Source organism: Thunnus maccoyii, chromosome 19 (assembly GCF_910596095.1).
Source record: "Thunnus maccoyii chromosome 19, fThuMac1.1, whole genome shotgun sequence".
NCBI classification, from domain to species: Eukaryota; Metazoa; Chordata; class Actinopteri; order Scombriformes; family Scombridae; genus Thunnus; species Thunnus maccoyii.
Window position 1 is genome coordinate 24,217,588 of NC_056551.1, and position 19,118 is coordinate 24,236,705.

Here is a 19,118-nt window from a genome sequence, read left to right on the forward strand (position 1 = left end):
CTTTTAGTTTTTCCCAGTTCAGTAAAATAAAATAAGACCACTGACAGTAAAAAATAATAAAAAAAAAAAAATAAAAAAAAATAAAAATATATATATATATATATATATATATATATATATATATATATTGCCATCTGATGAAAACCGTGTATCTCCACTTTTTATGATTTTGAGTTTTTACTATATATAGAATATACTCATTCTCCTCTACTGTCAGGTTTTGACATCTAAATGACAAATGAAAAGATGTTTTATTGGGTCATCTATTTAACAAGTATCTCCACTGGATGTCAGAAGTGTCCATCAAGCCGCGGATCTCCAGTGGCAGGAGAGGGGGTGGGGGATACACACCCAAACAAAGCTAGCTTTATGATTTTATGGGGGAATTATTATTGTACACGACTCCAACATTATTCGTCCAGTGACATAACTCACATTAGGGGTCAATTAGAATTGTGATTGTTATTAATCTTAATTGTGATTTTGCAAGGGTATAGGTCTTTTAAGGTTAAGTGGCTGAGATGCAAGCACAAGAAAACACAAATAAGTCCAATTTAATTACATACACATTTATTACTAATACTACAGCTACAAGTACTAAACACAACAACATTTCACAAAAGGGAAAGGGAAACTGGGTACACAAGGCTATGGCTATTGAATGATCTGAATGCATGATGCAGAGTTATCTATTGTGCAGTTCGTATGAGATACCTCATAAACAGTTAAGATGTTGTTCTCCTCCATGCTCTCCTAGGCTTGACCCTCAACTCATGACTCTAGATTCTGAGGTTTCACCTTCTATTGCTTTGAGTCACATCTTCAGACTAGCAAAATGCAAGCTTTCCACTAGCATGGTAGAAAGCAAGAAGACAAAGACAAAAGCAAGAAGAAACCAGCAGCTGGCCTCAACAACCAGCCTGGAAAACCAACCAGCAACCAGCAAAAAGCAGCCTACAGTCTCAGATAAGACACGGTTTTAAAGTTTCGGTCTGCCCGCCCAGAAGGTGCATCCTGGCCAATCCCAGGGGTTGCAGAGTTCTGGGGGAGCAGAGTCAGTCCCCTCCTGTTCATGGACAGGCGGGTTCAACTCCTGAATATGGTTACTCCATTAATCAAAGTATTTACAATTTTGCAATTGCATGATTCTTAATTTTGCATTCTTGATAGTAGCTTTAGCATTCTGAGAGTGAAACAAGCGGAATGGCACTAAACATCATAGTGTTATCATGGATGATGGGATTATGTTAGTGGTACATTTCTTGGCTTAAAGGCAGTGGAATAACAGTCGAAAGTATATAACACATTTATAATGTACACACATACTAACATACAATAATAATAATTGTTCTTAGACAAACTCTGAAACTACATTTGTAATTCCATGGGTTTTACAGTCCTCTGTTCACCTTGATCTGACTGTGAACGGCAGGGGTCCATTTGGGAGTGTGGGTGTGTGTCCACATGTTTGATGTGGAGTGTTCTGTTTGTCACTGGAGCATGGCATCTTGTGCAGCATGTCTTGTGCCTTATGCTGGTTTGCCCAGGGATCAGTTTTGGGTTGGTCATTCAAGTCCTGAAAATGTGTGTGACTGGCTCCTAGAGGTCAGTTATGATAACCAATGGTGGGGGTCGTTTATCCCAATGGTCAGTTCACACTGGGGTGTGAATTGGTCTTCCCATCATGCTGGCTCTTATAGCTTGAAGGATCAAAGGTGGTTTGGGTCAGTGGTCAGGTTTGGTGACCATGCAGGAGATGGGGGTTTCCCTATCTGATCCTCTGTTTGCAGCAGGTTATTTAGATAGTCTGGTCAGTGAGGAGTTTGGGACTGTCACTTATATATTACTGGCCAGCATTTCTGGGGGTTGAAGAGAGAGCTAGTCTGTTGTTTGAGGCTTGTGCTGTCTGCCTTCAAAATATGCAGGGGCTTTACCCTTAACTGGTTTGGTAAATCCCTGGTAGCGACACACTGTCTGTCCATGACTGGTACCTACAGCAGTTTGTCTACTTTGTCTTAAATGAGACATTAAATTTTGCAATTGATCCATGGTTCACATGCGTGCCGAACCGTGGGGAGCAATCTGTACGAGTCATGGATCAACTACGTTCCGTTACACCACTAGCTGGCACGTGTTGCACATGGGCCAGCGCATGTCGGAAGAGGGGTAATAAATGATTATTCGCTCGCAATGGTTTGCACCAGGCATTATACAAGTGTCACAAACACTTGTAGATAGTTGTATGACATTCCAACAGACCAGAAAGAAGAACAGCACAGTGAAGCATGACCATTTGGAACCCCCATCAGGTCCTTTTGTAAATTTGCAAATAGACTTTGTGCATATGCCAAACTGTCAAGGCTACAAATATTTGTGAGTCAAAACCGATAGTTTCTCAAAGTGAGTGGAGGGTTTTGCAACGAGGAAAGAAGACACAACAACAGTTGTGAAGTGTCTGCTAAAAGATCTGATCCCCAGGTATGGGGTTCCAGAGGTAATAGACAGTGAGAGAGGTCCAGCTTTTGTGTCAAAAATCACTCAGGGACTGTCTGATATCTTAGGGTTCAAGTGGCAGTTGCATGTTCCTTATCACCCACAGAGTGCAGGTCAAGTTGTAAGAATGACGCAACTATGAAAGAGAGGTTGACCAAAATTGTAATGACAACGGGTCTGAAATGGCCTGACGCACTGCCTATTGTGCTGTACTCCATTCGAAGTGCACCAAGCGCAACTACAGGACTAAATCCTTATGGAAGTGTTGATGAGGAGACCAATGTCCACAGGGACAAGCCCCCCTCTAACACCACATAAAACTACCCTGCTTTGGATGGATGAGTTAATGACTGAGTGTGTGAAAAAACTAATAGAAATTTTGAGAGAGTTTAACTTACAGGTGGCTGACAGGCTCCCCCAGTCCATCAGAGGAACCAATTCATCCTTTTCAGGAAGGTGATTTTGTACAAATCAAATCGCTGGAAAAGGTGTTTCTGTATCCTTGGTGGAAAGGTCCGTACCAGGTGTTGCTGACAATTAGGACGGCCCTGAAAGTCGAGGGCAGAGCAGAATGGATCCATACCACAAGGTACAGGTTGCTTCCCCTGTCCGCTGGCGAGGGAGTGCAGAGCCATGGTGAGTAACTGCACGGTTGCTACTCCTTTCCCTCCTGCTGAGTGGGCTCGGGCAGGGAGCAGATCAAGGCAGTTATGGAGCCTTTTTCCCACCATCTTTATTCAAGAGCATGGTATATCAATTTGAGAGCATGATTTATTGATTTCATGTTAAAATTTTGTAATATTGTCCATCAAAGCCCTGCCCTCACGGTCAAATAGCTTCTGCTTGCGCTTAGATTTGCTCTGTTATTGCTCAAACCGTGTGCTTGCACTCAGATATATTGTTGCTTGCACAGATTTCCTGCACTCCAGCTTCAGCTCCTTTAACACCTTGGTGTTACTGGGGCTCTTCATTCACTTGAAGGTTTGTCCTTGTTGGCCGAAAAATAGATTTTTGGAGATACACGGTTTTCATCAGACAGCAACGATATATATATATATATCGTTATTATGTGTATATATATATATAAATATATACACATACACACACACACAAGTCTCATTATGAAGCCGGTTTTATCATGAAGTCATGAACACTGACCTGTTTATCTGTGGTAGCAGAGGGTGAGGCTGATTCTTCACTTTCAATGGGATTGTTGGTGCAGTGCTCCAGGTTCTGGTTCTCCTCCATTTCGCTGTTGTAGTGGTCCTGGTCAGTGAAATCCAGCAGGTCTCCTCTCTGACTGATGGACTGTTCTTCTTCTTCTTCTTTTTCCTGTTTTACGGTGCATGGGAACCAGCACTGAGGTGCATTACTGCCAACTATTATGCTGTTGAAGTGTAAACTGGAGTCGTCTATCCCCTTAAACAGACAAACACAAGAAAAAATAAATTAATAAAACAAAAAATAATATTTCACTGAACACTAATTCTTTTGTTCCATCCAGTTTCTTTCAAGTAATAGAATAGACTGCCTAACCCGATTGCAAATACATTTTCCTCTTTAAAAATACTGGGACTGTTAGTGTACATTTACTCAAATGGGATGGGATACATTGCTGTATTAGTACTTAAAGCTGGATTGTGGAACGTTGAAATTGTTGGATGTTAAGGGACAGAGTGAACTCAGCAGCACACACTTCTACTTGATGAGGCTAACCCATTGTTATTATCTTTTGAGCTAACCCCTTCACTTTTCCAGCAGTTGGAGAAACAACAGATGTGATTTTTCTGGGTCTTGAGAAGCTGCAGACACACTGTAGCCTGTACTGTACATTTACTGCCAGACTGACAACTTACTGCTAACCTTTTCCTCTGCTCCGCTCGCATTCACAGTCACTTGCCTGCCGCTAACTCTCTTTCTCACAACGCACACTCATTACACACTGCCCTATTCCTTAACGGAGTTACGCTACCAAAAGTTTCCCAGGCAGCGACACATAGGTTGACTCACGTTTCAGAACAGCGCTGCTCAGAGGCTCCCTAACGCTACTGATTTCTGATTGAATGGATATTTGGCGTTATTATTGGCATTGAAAAAAATATTTGATTTGGCCTGGCAGGGGTTCTGGTTGGACTGGTGGCCTGCCAGGCCTATACAATTATAGGGGAAACAGTGGAGTTAAATTAAACCATAAAGACAGTTGCATTATGGGAAATGTAGCATCTAGAGTTTTTTAAAGCTAGATTGCGGGACTTTTGTCTCCCACTTCCGGCAGTGAGAATAAAGGGGGTACCTTGGCTGTGATTGCCTGACACGGGCATGCAGCACACTGTCATTTGCACCCCGAATGACAGGCACACATAGAGGGCTGGTAAAAACGGATATGTTTTGACGGTCCACCGGCCCAAAAACGTATTTTTCTGATGATATGCCAGTACACCACTGGCCGTAACCTACTGTTGTGGCCGTAAAACGTTGGATGTATTGTTTTGAGCGTCACCCAACTCCTGTGAAATGACTCATTTCACTATAATAATTTAATCCATTTGGTCCGACAACATTTGGAAAGTCTAGAGGAGCCGCACAATTAACGGCCAAATTAATTAATTAAAAATTGCTCAAACAAAAAGGAAACATTTTTTTCTAGCTTTGTTCGCAACAAGGTAAAACCAGGAAACACTGAAACATTTTAAAACTTTCTTTTTTTGGACCCCGAGACTCATCCTTGTGTTTTTAGTCTCATAAGAAACCAGTTTTATCATGAAGTCATGAACACTGACCTGTTCATCCGTGGTAGCAGAGGTTGAGTCTGATTCTTCCTTTATAATAGACTTGTTGGTCCAGTGCTCCGGGTTCTGGTTCTCCTCCATTTCGCTCTTGTAGTGGTCCTGGTCAGTGAAATCCAGCAGGTCTCCTCTTTGACTGATGGACTGTTCTTCTTCTTCTTCTTTTTCCTGTTTTATGATGCATCGGAACCAGTGCTGAGGTGCATTACTGCCAACTATTATGCTGTTGAAGTGTGAATTGGAGTTGTCTGTCCCCTTAAACAAACAAACACAAGAAAACCTAAATAAACAAAATAAAAAAAACAATATTTCACTGAACAACCCTGACAAGAGATTTAAAAGTTCCATATACTGTGAAATATAGAGAGATTTATCTGGCGGTGATAGGGTTAATCAGCATTGTATCAACTCGGCACGGGCTTTTTCAGACTTTCTCTGCAACAACACAATGAACATGTGACACGCGGACCCTCAAGACTCATCCTCGTGTCTTTAGTATTGTTATGAAGCCGGTTTTATCATGAAGTCATGAACACTGACCTGTTTATCGGTAGTAGCAGAGGGTGAGTCTGATTCCTCCCTTTTAATGGGGTTGTTGGTGCAGCACTCCAGGTTCTGGTTCTCCTCCATTTCACTCTTGCAGTGATCCTGGTTAGTGAAATCCAGCAGGTCTCCTCTTTGATTGATGGACTGTTCTTCTTCTTCTTCTTTTTCCTGTTTTATGACGCATCGGAACCAGTGTTGAGGTGCATTACTGCCAACTATTATGCTGTTTGAGTGTGAATTGGAGCTATCCATCCCCTTAAACAAACAAACACAAGAAAACATGAATAAATAAAATTAAAAGAACAATATCTCACTGAACACTAAATTCTTTTGTTCAGTCTAGTTTCTGTCAAATAATAGAATAGACTGCTTAACCCGATCGCAAATACATTTTTCATGCTCAGTTCTTCCACTCTGAGCTTCCCTCTTTTCCTCTCTGATTCTCACTCTTGACAGTATTTTTGGCAGTGACAAATTATATGTTGTACTGATTCCTCTATTTGACAGTGCTCACATAATCCTGACGGATGTTTGTCTATTAAGTGCAGTGTTTTATTTAGTTTGGTATGCTGCCACTCTTCAGTGATGTTTGTTTTGATCATTCCTTTTGCGTCAGATTTACATGGTGAAATGTCCTGAATGAAAAGTGCCTGTTTTGCTAACACGTCCACAGTTTCATTTACCCTTTATCCCTCTGTGAACTGGTATCCACATAAATGTTACCATAGTATTCATATTTTCAAATCGGCACAACCTTTCATATATGTTAACTGTATCCTGCCTACTGTGGGATGTAAATCACTGTAGTGAGCTTTTAGTTTGTAACTCATTTATCCACTGTAATCCTGCAACTACTATCCTTGGATCCATCTGTATATACTGGGACTTCTAATGTACTTTTACTCAAATAGGCTGTTTCATACGGGACTTTTACTTGTAATTGAGTAATAATACATTGCTGAATTGGTACTTAAGTAAAGGATCTAAATATTTCTTCCACCACTGCAGGTATGTTAAAAACAACGACTACATGCCGCCTGTTTGCAGCTTTGAAGCCACAGTGAAGCTCAGGATCTGACATTTACTAGAAATCCTCTTCAGAGACATTTAAAATGTCTGATTTCTGTTTGTATACAGTGTATTGCGCATGCGCCGCGCGGGGAATGTAAAATTGCTCAAACAAAAAGTAAACAGATCATTTTCCAGCATATTACTCGCAACACGCTCCAACCAGGAAACACTGAGACCTCCCTCGTAGTTTTCACGCCCGAACACAAAGCCTGGAAGTGTTTTAGTTTCTTTTTTCAGACTTTCTCTCCGACAACACAATGAACGGAGGACACGTGGACCCTCGAGACTTATGCTCCTGTCTTCAGTCTTATTATAAAGCTGATTTTATCATAAGGGCATGAACACTGACCTGTTTATCGGTGGTAGCAGAGGGTGAGTCTGATTCTTCCTTTTTAACGGGGTTGTCGGTGCGGAGCTCCGGGTTCTGATTCTCCTCCATTCCGATCTTGTTGTGGTCCCGGTCGGCGTAATCCAGCAGGTATCCTTTCTGACTGACGGACTACCTTTCCAGTTTAAATATCACCTCCGTGTCGTCGTGATCTCACAACAGCTGCTGCTGCCGCTGACGCCTCCTCCTCTGCTTCTTCCTCGGCTGGCAAACAGCTTCTAGTCGCATTACCGCCACCCTCTGAATTGGAATGGGAATCAGAACGGTTACTACAGGCGTATTATTCCATTAAATTCTCGTATTAAGACTCTATAATACCTATTCTCATGCGACTCATTTGGAGTGTCATTTTATGTATCTTGCTGATGTCTAGGACAGTATAAAAGTACATGCTCCACCGTTTCCTTTAGTCCGCAATGTTCACATCTACTGTAGCATGCTTATTCATTATGTTTAATGTACTGTTCAGACTGGTGTGACAAAACCCCGTTCTTGATATAATGTCCTCCTCCTTTATATTCTTATTGCGTTCTCTCATTTCTCCTAGTTTTCTTTGAATGCAGAAGTAGTATCTGCCCTTATTTCCTGTGTCTCACTTGGTAGAGCACTACTGGAGATAGAACCTATCAAAACCTTGACTTGTTTCCAGCTTAGAGCAAGTAGAATAGCTAACTTCCCCTGTATATACTGCTAGGTTTTCACTTACCCTTTTACTTGACATTACATTTAATTCTGGAATGATAAATGCTATCCCTACTCTATTGTTCAATGTTTTGGATGCATCTGTATATAGCCTACTTTAACATATTCTGAATAATTTTCTTCGACGTATTTACTGCTAGATACTGAGCTTAGCCATCAAAGCTGTGTTGGATGCAGCAGAGTATAAACAGATGGATCTAAGGATCCTAATACAGGGAGCACAGGTTTTACTTTTAGTATACCAGCCTTACAAGTTTCTGTTAAAAGAGGAACATCAGATCATTTGTCGGTTGAGATGATGGCAATTGCAGTTTTATAGTGGATACATGAGTTACAAATTAAAAAGTTCACTGTAGGCAGGATATCATTAACATATATAAAAGGCTGTGCGGATTTGAAATTATGAATATTATGATCACATTTATGTGGATACTAGACATCATAGCCATGTCACTCAGTAAATCCGAAGCAAAAAGAATAATCAGAACAGACATCTGAGCTGGACTGAACAACAACATTTACTGTTCAGTGAAACATTGTTTTTTAATATTATTTATTCATGTTTTATTGTGTTTGTTTAAGGGAATATATGACTCCAGTTCACACTCCAACAGCCTAGTGGGTGGCAGTAATGCGCATCAACGCTGGTTCCAATGCGCCATAAAACAGGAAGAAGAAAAAGAAGAAGAGGAGTCAGACAGGAGACCTACTCTATTTCACCTTCCTGGACTCCTATAAGAGCGAAATGGAGGAGAACGAAAACCCCGAGCACCGCACCAACAACCCCGTTATAAAGGAAGAATCAGACTCACTCGATAAACAGGTCAGTGTTCATGACTTCACGATAAAACCAGCTTCATAACGACACTAAAAAAACAAGGCTGAGACTCGATTGTCCACGTGTCTTCCGTTCATTGTGTTGGAGAGACAGTCTGAAAAAAAGGAAACTAAAACACTTCCAGGCTTTGTGGTCACGGAATTTTTCGGGCGTGAAAACTACGAAAAAGAAGTTTCCTGGTCGCAGCGTGTTGGGAGTAACACAAACCAAGCTAGAAAATAATCTGTTTACGTTTTGTTTGAGTAATTTTACGTTTCCCGCGCGGCGCAAGCGCATTTCACTGTGCACAAACCGAAATCAGACATTTTAAGGATTTCTAGTTAATGTCAGATACTGAGCTCCACTGTGGCTTCACCCCTGCTAACAGTCAGCATGCAGTTCCATTTATCTGCAGTTGTGGAAGAAGCATTAAGATCCTTTACTATGTACCGACACAGTAATGTATAAATACCCAATTGCAAGTAAAAGTAATGCATGAAAAATCCTACTTAAGTAATACAGTTGTACATTACCAGTCCCAGTATATACAGATAGATCAAAGGATCCTAATACAGGGATCACAGGTTTTGCTCTTAGTATACCAGCCTTACAAGTTTCTGTTGAAAGAAAAACGTCAGATCATTTGTCAGTTTACAGTCAAGATGATGGTAGTTGCAGGATTACAGTGAATAAATGACTTACTAATTAAAAAAGGCTATTCTGTGTACAGATTTGTTTTGCATTAATGTCACTGCAGTCATTTACAGCTCACAGTAGGCAGGATATAGTTAATGAGATATATGAAACGCTGTGTAAATTTGAAAATATGCATATTATGATCACATTTATGTGGATACGAGCTCACTGAGGGATAAAGGGCAATGACATTGTGGATGTGTTAGCAAAACAGGCTCTGAAACACAAGGAGACCATGGACATAGGGCTGGGCAATATGGACAAAATCAAATATCAAGACATTTTTGACCACATACCTTGATATAGATATTGCAATAATATTGTCGGGATGACTATTGGTTGCTTACACAAATAATCATCAGTAATGTGGATATAATGACTGAGGTGGTAAAGGCAAATAATACAGCAGCTACAATAGTCTGGTAAATTCAGGAAATTACATCACTTTCCTTTAAAGCAGACTTTAGCACTAGAAAACAACACTTCCGCACAATATTATGATATCAAACATCTAAGACGATATCTAGTCTCATATCACGATATCCTTATATTGCCCAGCCCTACATGGACATTTCATTATGTAAATCTGAAGCCCCCAGTCATATTAATACTCACATCATTTGAGACACTGGCCGAGGAGGTGGAGTTGCAGCCATTTTCAACTCAAGCCTATTTATAAACCCTAGACCTAAATTTAATTATAACTCATTCGAAAGCCTTGTTCTTAATATCTCTCACCCAACCTGGAAAACTTTACAACCAGTTCTGTGTTATAGTGTACCGTCCTCCTGACCCGTACTCTAAATTTTTATCAAACTTAGTCCTTAGCACAGATAAAGTAATTATAGTAGGTGACTTTAATATTCATGTGGACGTTGATAATGATAGTCATAGCACTGCGTTTATCTCATTATTAGACTCAATTGGCTTCTCTCAGAGTGTAAACAAATCCACCCACTGTCTTAACTACACCCTCGAATTTGTTCTGACTTATGGCATTGAATTTGAACATTTAATAGTTTTTCCACAAAATCCTATTTCATCAGACCATTACTTCATAACTTTTGAATTCCTATTACTAGACTACACACCATTAGACAAAAAATGTCTTCACTAGATGTCTCTCTGATAGTGCTGTAGCTAAATTTAAGGAAGCAATTCCATCAGTATTGAATTCACTGCCATGTCTCAATACTACAGAGGACTCGTATGCTAATTTTAGTCCCTCCCAAGTTGATAATCTTGATAGTGCTGCAGGCTCATTGCTAATAACACTCAACTCCATAGCCCCTTTAGGAAGATAATAAAACATAAGAGGTTAGCTCCATGGTATAACTCGCAAATTAAAGCAAACATTGCGAAAATTTGAAAGGATTTGATGTTCCACCAAACTAGAAGAATCTTGCTTAACCTGGCAAGATAGTCTTAAAACATATAGGAAGGCCCTCTCTAATGCCAGAGCTGCCTATTACTCATCATTAATAGAGGAGAATAAAAACAGCCCTAGGTTCCTTTTCTGCACTTTGGCAAGGCTGACAAAGAGTCATATCTCTATTGATCCATGTATTCCTATAGCTCTCAGTATTAACAACTTTATGAGCTTCTTTTAATGATAAAATGTTATTAGAGACAAAATTCATCACCTCCTGCCCTCAACAGACACCAATTTATCCCCAAACACAAGAACCTGTCTCTTAGACCCCATCCCAACTAGGCTGCTTAATGAAGTCTTGCCCTTAGTTAGCACTTCTTTAGTACTTTAGTACTCTCCGTACTTGTTAGATCTTAGTGTCGCATTTGACACCATTGACCATCACATCTTATTACAGACACTGGAACATTCAATTGGCATTAAAGGAACTGCATTAAGCTGGTTTAAATCCTATTCATCAGATCGATTTTCAATTTGTACACATTAACGATGAATCCTCCATGCATGCAAAAGTAAGACACGGAGTTCCACAAGGTTCTGTGCAGGGACCAATACTATTCACCTTTATATGTTTCCTTTAGTTAATATTATTTGGAAACACTCCATAAATTTTCATTGCTATGCAGATGATACCCAATTATATTTATCAGTGAAGCCAATCAGTTAACAAAACTCCAAGCACACTCCTTTAGGCTCCATCATATCTTAAAAAGCTCATAATACCCTATTACCCCACTAGAACGCGGTGCTCCCATAATGCAGGCTTGCTTGTGGATCCTATGGTCTCCAAAAGTAGAAAGGGAGGCAGAGCCTTAAGTTACCAGGCCTTCTCCTGTGGAACCATCTTCCAGATTTGGTCCAGGTGGCAGACACCCTCTCTATGTTTAAGAGTAGGCTTAAAACTTTACTTTTTGATAAAGCATATAGCTAGGGCTGGTCAGGATGACCTTGAATCAGCCCTTAGTTATGCTGCTATAGGCCTAGACTGCCAGGGAACTTCCCGTGATGCACTGTACTCCTCTCTTCTCCTCCTCTCCATCTGTATGTATTCATATACCAATAATGCATGTTATTAACTTGGCTTCTTCCCCAGAGTTTTTGTGCTTTCTCCTCTCACAGGAAACTCTAGAGACCGAACTGACTATTAAAGAGTATGGTCTTGACCCAGTCTATGTGAAAAGTGCCTTGACTTTTGTTATGATTTGGTGCTATATAAATAGAATTGAATTGGAAGAGTGGCAGCATAGTTGGAATACAGTAAACAGAGGATGACACCTTTATGCAGTGCAGCCAGAAGTGGGCACAGTAAGGTTAGTTAAAAGGAGCAACAAAGAGGAGAACATCTTAACAAGGCTGAGGGTAGGACACACCAAACTAAATAAAACACTGCACTTAATAGGCAAACATCTGTCAGGATTATGTGAGCACTGTTAAATAGAGGAATCAGTGAAGCATATAATTTGTCACTGCCAAAAATACTGTTGAACGAGAATCAGGTGAGGAAAAAAATGGAAGCTTGGAGTGGGAAAAACTGCGTCTGGAAAATGTATTTGTGATCAGGTCAGGCAGTCTGTTCTATTATTTGAAAGAAACTGGACTGAACAAAATAATTGACTATTCACTGAAATTTGAGGGTTTTTTAAATTTATTTAATTATTAATTTATTCTTTGTTTATTTAAGGGGATAGATAACTCTGGTTCACACTCCAACAACATAGTGGGTGGCAGTAATGCACTTCAACACTGGTTACCAGCTGCAATAAAACAGGAAAAAGAAGAAGAAGAAGAACAGTCCATCAGTCAGAGAGGAGACCTGCTGGATTTCACCAACCAGGACCACTACAAGAGCGAAATGGAGGAGAATCAGAACACGGAGCACTGGACCAACAACCCCATTAAAAGGGAAGAATTAGACTCACCCTCTGCTACCACTGATAAACAGGTCAGTGTTCATGACTTCATGATAAAACCGGCCTTATAACTAGACTGAAGAGACGTGGATGAGTCTCAGGTCCATGTGTCATCCTTTCACTGCGTTGTTGGCAAGAAAGTCTGAAAAAAGAAAACTAAAATACTTCCAGGCTTTGTGTTCACAGAACTTTCCAGCCATAGATACTAAAAAAAGGTTTAAAAGTTTGTTTTCAGCTTGTTGTGAGTAATATAAACAAAGCAAGACAGTATTTTTGTCACTGCCAAAAATACTGTCAAGAGCGAGAATCAGGAAAGGGAAGCTTGAGTGGAAGAACTGAGTATGAAAAACATATTTGCGATTGGGTTAGGCAGTCTATTCTATTATTTGAAAGAAAGTGGACTAAACAAAATAATTGGCTGTTCACTGAAATACTGTTTTTAAATTTTATTTAATCTATCATTTATTCTTTTTTTGTGTAAGGGGATAGATAACTCCGGTTCACACTCCAACATCCAAGTAAGTGGCAGTAATGGACATCAATGCTGGTTGCCATCTGCCATAAAACAGGAAAAAGAAGAAGAAGAAGAACAGTCCATCAGTCAGAGAGGAGACCTGCTGGATTTCACCAACCAGGACCATTACAAAAGCGAAATGGAAGAGAACCAGAACCCGGAGCACTGGACCAACAACCCCGTTAAAAGGGAAGAATCAGACTCAACCTCTTTTACCACCGATAAACAGGTCAGTGTTCTTCATGATAAAACCGGCTTCATATTGAGATTAATAGATTTCCATTAGCTGGTTCGAAGCGAATAAACAAGGCTACGTAACACATAGTTTCATCAGTAGATGGCAGTATAGGCTTAAGTAATCCGCCAGTAAACAGAGTAGAAGAAGTAGAGGTTGGCATGTCAGCCAGTATTGGCATGCTATCTGGAGAGACCGGAAGACGCTGAGCTCAAGCGCGCGTAAAAGCTTTTTTATAAAACTGAGTACGTTTCTTTGAATTTTGGTGTTCCATTAAGCTTTTTTTTGATGCAATACTTCAAAATGCGCATAAAAATAGGTTAATGGAAACACGGCTATTGACTGACCATTAGGTCTCTGTGGGATCATCGTATGACTATACTTGTTTGTAAGAAGGTATAACAGTTTGCGGAAGTGTCCATTTAGGGACCTGGCTGTTGCTAGCTTTGCTTCTGGAGAGGTATAAAGCTGTCGGTTTGTGTTCGCAATCTTTAGAGAAGGGGCTCACTGAACAACATCCTTTCTCTCCAAAAACACACGATAATTGTATTTTTCTTTTATGTTGTGTTTGGACATTTGTATAATTGTTATTGATGGTGTGATGGATCATACAGTGTCGACAACCGCTTCAACAAGTAACAGTGTTTAATGCTTAATCTTTGTGTTATTGAGTGATCAAGCAATTTCCACTACAGGTCAAGCTTAAAAAACTCTGGATCCTACTTTTCCCATAATGCAACTATTTATGGTTTTAGATCACTCACTCAGCTGTGCTCATTTACTCTCTCTCTCTTTCTCTGTATGTTTGTCTGTTGTCATAGAAACAAACAGGAAGAAAGGGATTCAAACATCTACGCTGTCAGCACTGTGACAAAGCCTTCACATCATCAAAAACTTTAAAGGTTCATCAGAGAGTTCACACAGGAGAGAAACTTCAAAGCTGTAAACACTGTGGGAGAACTTTTACCACAGACAGTAATCTAAAAAGGCACCAACGCGTTCACACCGGAAAGAAGCCGTACAGCTGTGAACAATGTGGGAAAGCTTTTACTACAGACGGTAATCTAAGAAGGCACCAACGCATTCACACTGGAGAGAAGCCTTACAGCTGTGAACAATGTGGAGAAGCTTTTACTACAGAGTGTATTCTGAAAACTCACCAAGGCATTCACGCTGGAGGGAAGCCGTACGGCTGTGAGCATTGTGGGAAAGCTTTTACTACAGAGCGCAAACTGAAAACTCACCAACGCATTCACACTGGAAAGAAGCCGTACAGCTGTGAGCAATGTGGGAAAGCTTTTATTGATAACAGTGCTCTACAAAAGCACCGACACATTCACACTGGAAAGAAGCCGTACTGGTGTGAGCAATGTGGCAAAGCTTTTACTGATAAAAGTACTCTACGAAGGCACCAACGCATTCACACTGGAGAGAAGCGTTACTGGTGTGAGCAATGTGGGAAAGGTTTTACTGATAACAGTAATCTAAAAAGCCACAAACGCACTCACACTGGAGAGAAGCGTTACTGGTGTGAGCAATGTGGGAAAGCTTTTACTGATAACAGTACTCTAAAAAGCCACCAACGCACTCACACTGGAGAGAAGCCTTACTGGTGTGAGCTATGTGGGAAAACTTTTACCGATAACGGTACTCTAAAAAGCCACCAACGCGTTCACACTGGAGAGAAGCCTTACTGGTGTGAGCAATGTGGGAAAACTTTTTCTGGAAAGAGTACTCTAAAAAGCCACCAACGCATTCACACTGGGGAGAAGCCGTACTGGTGTGACCAATGTGGGAAAACTTTTACTGATAAGAGTACTCTAAAAAGGCACCGACGCATTCACACTGGAGAGAAGCCGTACTGTTGTCAGCGATGTGGGAAAGCTTTTACTGACAACAGTAATCTAAAAAGCCACCAACGCATTCACACTGGGGAGAAGCCGTACTGGTGTGAGCAATGTGGGAAAACTTTTACTGACAACAGTACTCTAAAAAGGCACCAACGCACTCACACTGGAGAGAAGCCGTACTGGTGCGAGCAATGTGGGAAAACTTTTACTGATAACAGTAATCTAAAAAGCCACCAACGCACTCACACTGGAGAGAGGCCGTACTGGTGTGAGCAATGTGGGAAAGCTTTCAGTCAGGGCAGTAACTTAAAAACCCACCAACGCAGTCACTGCCCATTGCGATGAACATATTTTAGAGGCAGGGTAGCGGTGTCTCCCTGTCTCCTCTCCAATGGGATTGTTTACAGCATGCGCACACATGACAGACCAGCGCGGACTATCTTAACACAGAACATTGCTAAACTTTAGCCTATAGTTCCGATTGACAGATCAAACATCTGAATTCAACATGATAGAATAACAACAGTAAGATTTGTGTTATTGTTGAATGTTCAATTAGCGAAAACAAGTTAACATAAGTGGATGATGGATGGTCTGCTACTGATGGTAGCTGCCAGCTAACATCAGCCTTGTGCTTGGCAAGTTCATGTTTAGCCTACCAATTGAAAGTAAATAACATGTTATTAAAATAAAATGACATACGGATGTCCCGGGGACAAACAGTACTGTCGCTCCGACTTTATCTGTCCATTTACTTCCACTGCTAAAATGCATCTATACTCAGAGCAGGGGACTGTCTCTTAAACAGTTCATCACTTTTGTGTTAATTTTGTTGGAAGCATGTGTAATTAGAGTCCTGCTGTGTGACACTCAGCTCTCAGCCTGCATTAACCGAGCAGCTGCTTCTGTTCAGGATGTTAGTTTAGCATTAGCATGAGCCTCAGGTAGCTAAACCGCACAGCCGCCAGACAACTCCGTGGAATTTTCACAACTTTATGTTTCAGAGTTCATCAATAGGACTGCTACAGTGAGCAGACTGAGGCATGCTGAAACTTTTATGTTCCTCCAAAAACAGGGAGATGAGTAATAATGAGTAAGATAAGAAATAAGTCAGAACCAATAGAGAAGTTTCAGGTGTGTTGTCTTCCCTTAATTTTATGTGTATAATACTAAGTTAATTAATGATAAAAAAAAAATGTGTAATGTATGTAGCTGGTCAATTATTTGAAAAAATAAAAACTGAGACAAGATTTGTAAAAAAAAAAAAAAAGAGAAAGTATCAGTTTCATTTCAGAGATTGAAAATGGCATTGAAATGACAAATGTGTGTAATGTGTTGTGTAATGTAACATGTTTTACAATATGTTTTTGCCTTTCTCTCGATTTGTACGTTATGCATACTTTACATACTATACAACCTTATTGTATAGTAAGGTTTTTGTTTGTTGTTGTTTTTAAGTGCCCTGAACTGATTGTTCAGTTGTTTGAAGTTTATTCAGTTGAAGCTTTGCATGAGTTTGTTTCATTGCTCTGCATTTCAAATCATTAAAATCACATCGTCAAAACATGTATGTGTAGTGTGTTTTAAAGTTTTTCCACTTTAACGTTCTATTTGTAACAATCAGAAATGCCTTTTCATTAGTGACACTGGCATCTCTAACTCGCAGCCAATCAGATCAGTAACATCTCATGTAGGCAAAATTATGGAAAAAAATATTAACGAAACGTTAGTCCATTATTTAGCACTATAGATTCTTATCTGCGATTAGAACATTAAATTAGGAAAGCTCATGTTAAAGAATGTAGTGGCTGTATTTTTCCATGTTGAAAAGGCACCAAGTTGCAAGAAATGGGAATAAAAGGAAAAATGTATAGATGGATTAAATCTTTTTTTTTTAACTGATAGGATGATCTGAGTAGGAAAAGATTTTAGTGGGAATTATTTAGTAGGAAATGGAACCCCTCAAGGTAGTATAGTAAGTCCAATATGATAAATGATAAATAGATAGGACTATTGGGGTCTCATTATTTGCAGATGATGGTACGAAATATAGAGTTCATAGTTAAGACGTTTCAACAAGCAATGGAGAAAGTCGAGGCATGGTCACCGCCATGGTCACTTAGATTTTCAGATGTGAAGAAAAAAGTGTTTTTAACAAAAAAAATGTAGGAAAATGTAAAAATATTGAATACTATTAGAAGCCTGAGGAGCAGAACTTGGGGAGCAAATAGGTCTGCTTTGAAAACTACATATATTGGTCTAATCAGAGCAGTTCTTGATTATGGATGTATAATCTATGAATCAGCATCAAAGACATTACTAAAGAGGTTGGACACAATTCAGTACCAAGTTTTGAGACTGTACTGTGGGGCCATAAAGACTACTCCAGTACCAGCTTTAAAGGGGGAAATGGATGAAATGCCTTTGGAAATAAGGACACAGGTAGCATTAACATACTGGGCAAACTTAAGGGGTCATAGGCTCCAATGTGTCATGTCCTGCCATGGATTCTAGAAGAAGTAAAAGTCGATTTAAAAAAGAAGGAAAATGGAAAAAATACAGGCAAAAATGAAGTCAGATTTCAAAAACAGCAACTTCAAGTACATCAGAATAGCTTAAATCAATAGAGCTAGACCTGTCCACAAACATCAATAAATTCAAATAATGCATTGTTATTGTAACCCTGTTAGTTAAACTAATAGGCAGGTGAATATTATTCTGAAAGTCTGTGAAGTTAAAAGAGAGTGAGCTCTGGCCCATGTGTGCGCTGTGAGGTACTAACAGAGAGAGCAAAATGGACAGAGAAAAAAAACTTTCATCCTACAAGCCAGAAAGAGTGGATGCTGTCCTTTGGTAGAAGTTTTTCAGAAAGAAAACCTTGCTAACTAATGGTCAAATAACTGTTGTTCTGTTGAGATAAACTTTTGGATTTACTGGGACTCTTCTCTGTGAGTTGAACTGTGTCTGAATGAGAAACTGTTGAGCTAAAATCACAATAGTGATATGACAGTGTTTCCCCTATAATAGTACAGGCTGAATCAGATCAATAAAACGTTATTTTCTGATTGTCTCACAGCGGTTACATTCCAGAGGACAAATAAACATGCCCACACCTCCACTACACCCTGCGGCTGAATGCCGCAACGCCTGATTTGGTCTGCATACCACCTTACGGGGGTTCTTGTTGGCCTGGCGCCCCCCCCCCCCCCCCCCCCTCTCCCCAGCTAGCATTGCTAATTAGGCAAGTGTTACATGTGAAATTGTAAAGGCTGGATGTAGTTAGCCAGTCGTAACGTTGTATGTTAATAATACAGGCTATATGCAAGTTGTATTAAGATTAAGTGTGTGTATTCACGGACCGAATGTAGCTGCAGTGCAATGCAAGTTTTTTCCTGCAGTTGCTCCATGGTGCCACACAGTCACCGTTTTGAGTCATAAGGAGAGCCCTGTTTTTTGTTCCCTTTGGTAAGAAACAACCCTTGTCAATGTTTTTGGTTTGTTTGTTGATGTTTGTGTACACTGTAAAAATAATTCATGAAAATGTATTGGTGTGATGCATCAATAAAAGATAAGAAACTTGGGTGTAGATTTTTGAATATCAATGTGACTGTGTTGTACAGGTCAGGTTTTGATGTATGATTCAACAATGATCCACTCCAAAGATGGCGAGCCACTGTA

At 40.0% G+C, this 19,118-nt stretch overlaps 2 protein-coding genes across 2 annotated transcripts in view; one reads left to right on the top strand and one right to left on the bottom strand.

The window, feature by feature from the left end:
* LOC121886148 (zinc finger protein 420-like) overlaps positions 1-8,562 on the bottom strand; it is a 24,508-nt gene extending 15,946 nt beyond the window's left edge. Inside the window, exons 1-4 of the mRNA XM_042396077.1 lie at positions 7,246-8,562; positions 5,820-6,080; positions 5,274-5,534; positions 3,652-3,912 (exon numbers count right to left, since the gene is read on the bottom strand). Of these exons, the coding sequence (XP_042252011.1) occupies positions 3,652-3,912; positions 5,274-5,534; positions 5,820-6,080; positions 7,246-7,335 (873 nt within the window). The 5' untranslated portion in view covers positions 7,336-8,562. The remainder of the gene's footprint in view (positions 1-3,651; positions 3,913-5,273; positions 5,535-5,819; positions 6,081-7,245) is intronic.
* Positions 6,823-17,008, top strand: LOC121885876 (oocyte zinc finger protein XlCOF6-like). The gene is made up of 5 exons (XM_042395663.1): positions 6,823-7,268; positions 8,569-8,809; positions 12,613-12,873; positions 13,324-13,584; positions 14,412-17,008. Exons 2-5 carry the CDS (start codon positions 8,732-8,734, stop codon positions 15,783-15,785), a joined length of 1,974 nt encoding a protein of 657 aa, XP_042251597.1. The 5' UTR covers positions 6,823-7,268; positions 8,569-8,731; the 3' UTR covers positions 15,786-17,008.
* The last annotated feature ends 2,110 nt before the right edge of the window (positions 17,009-19,118 follow it).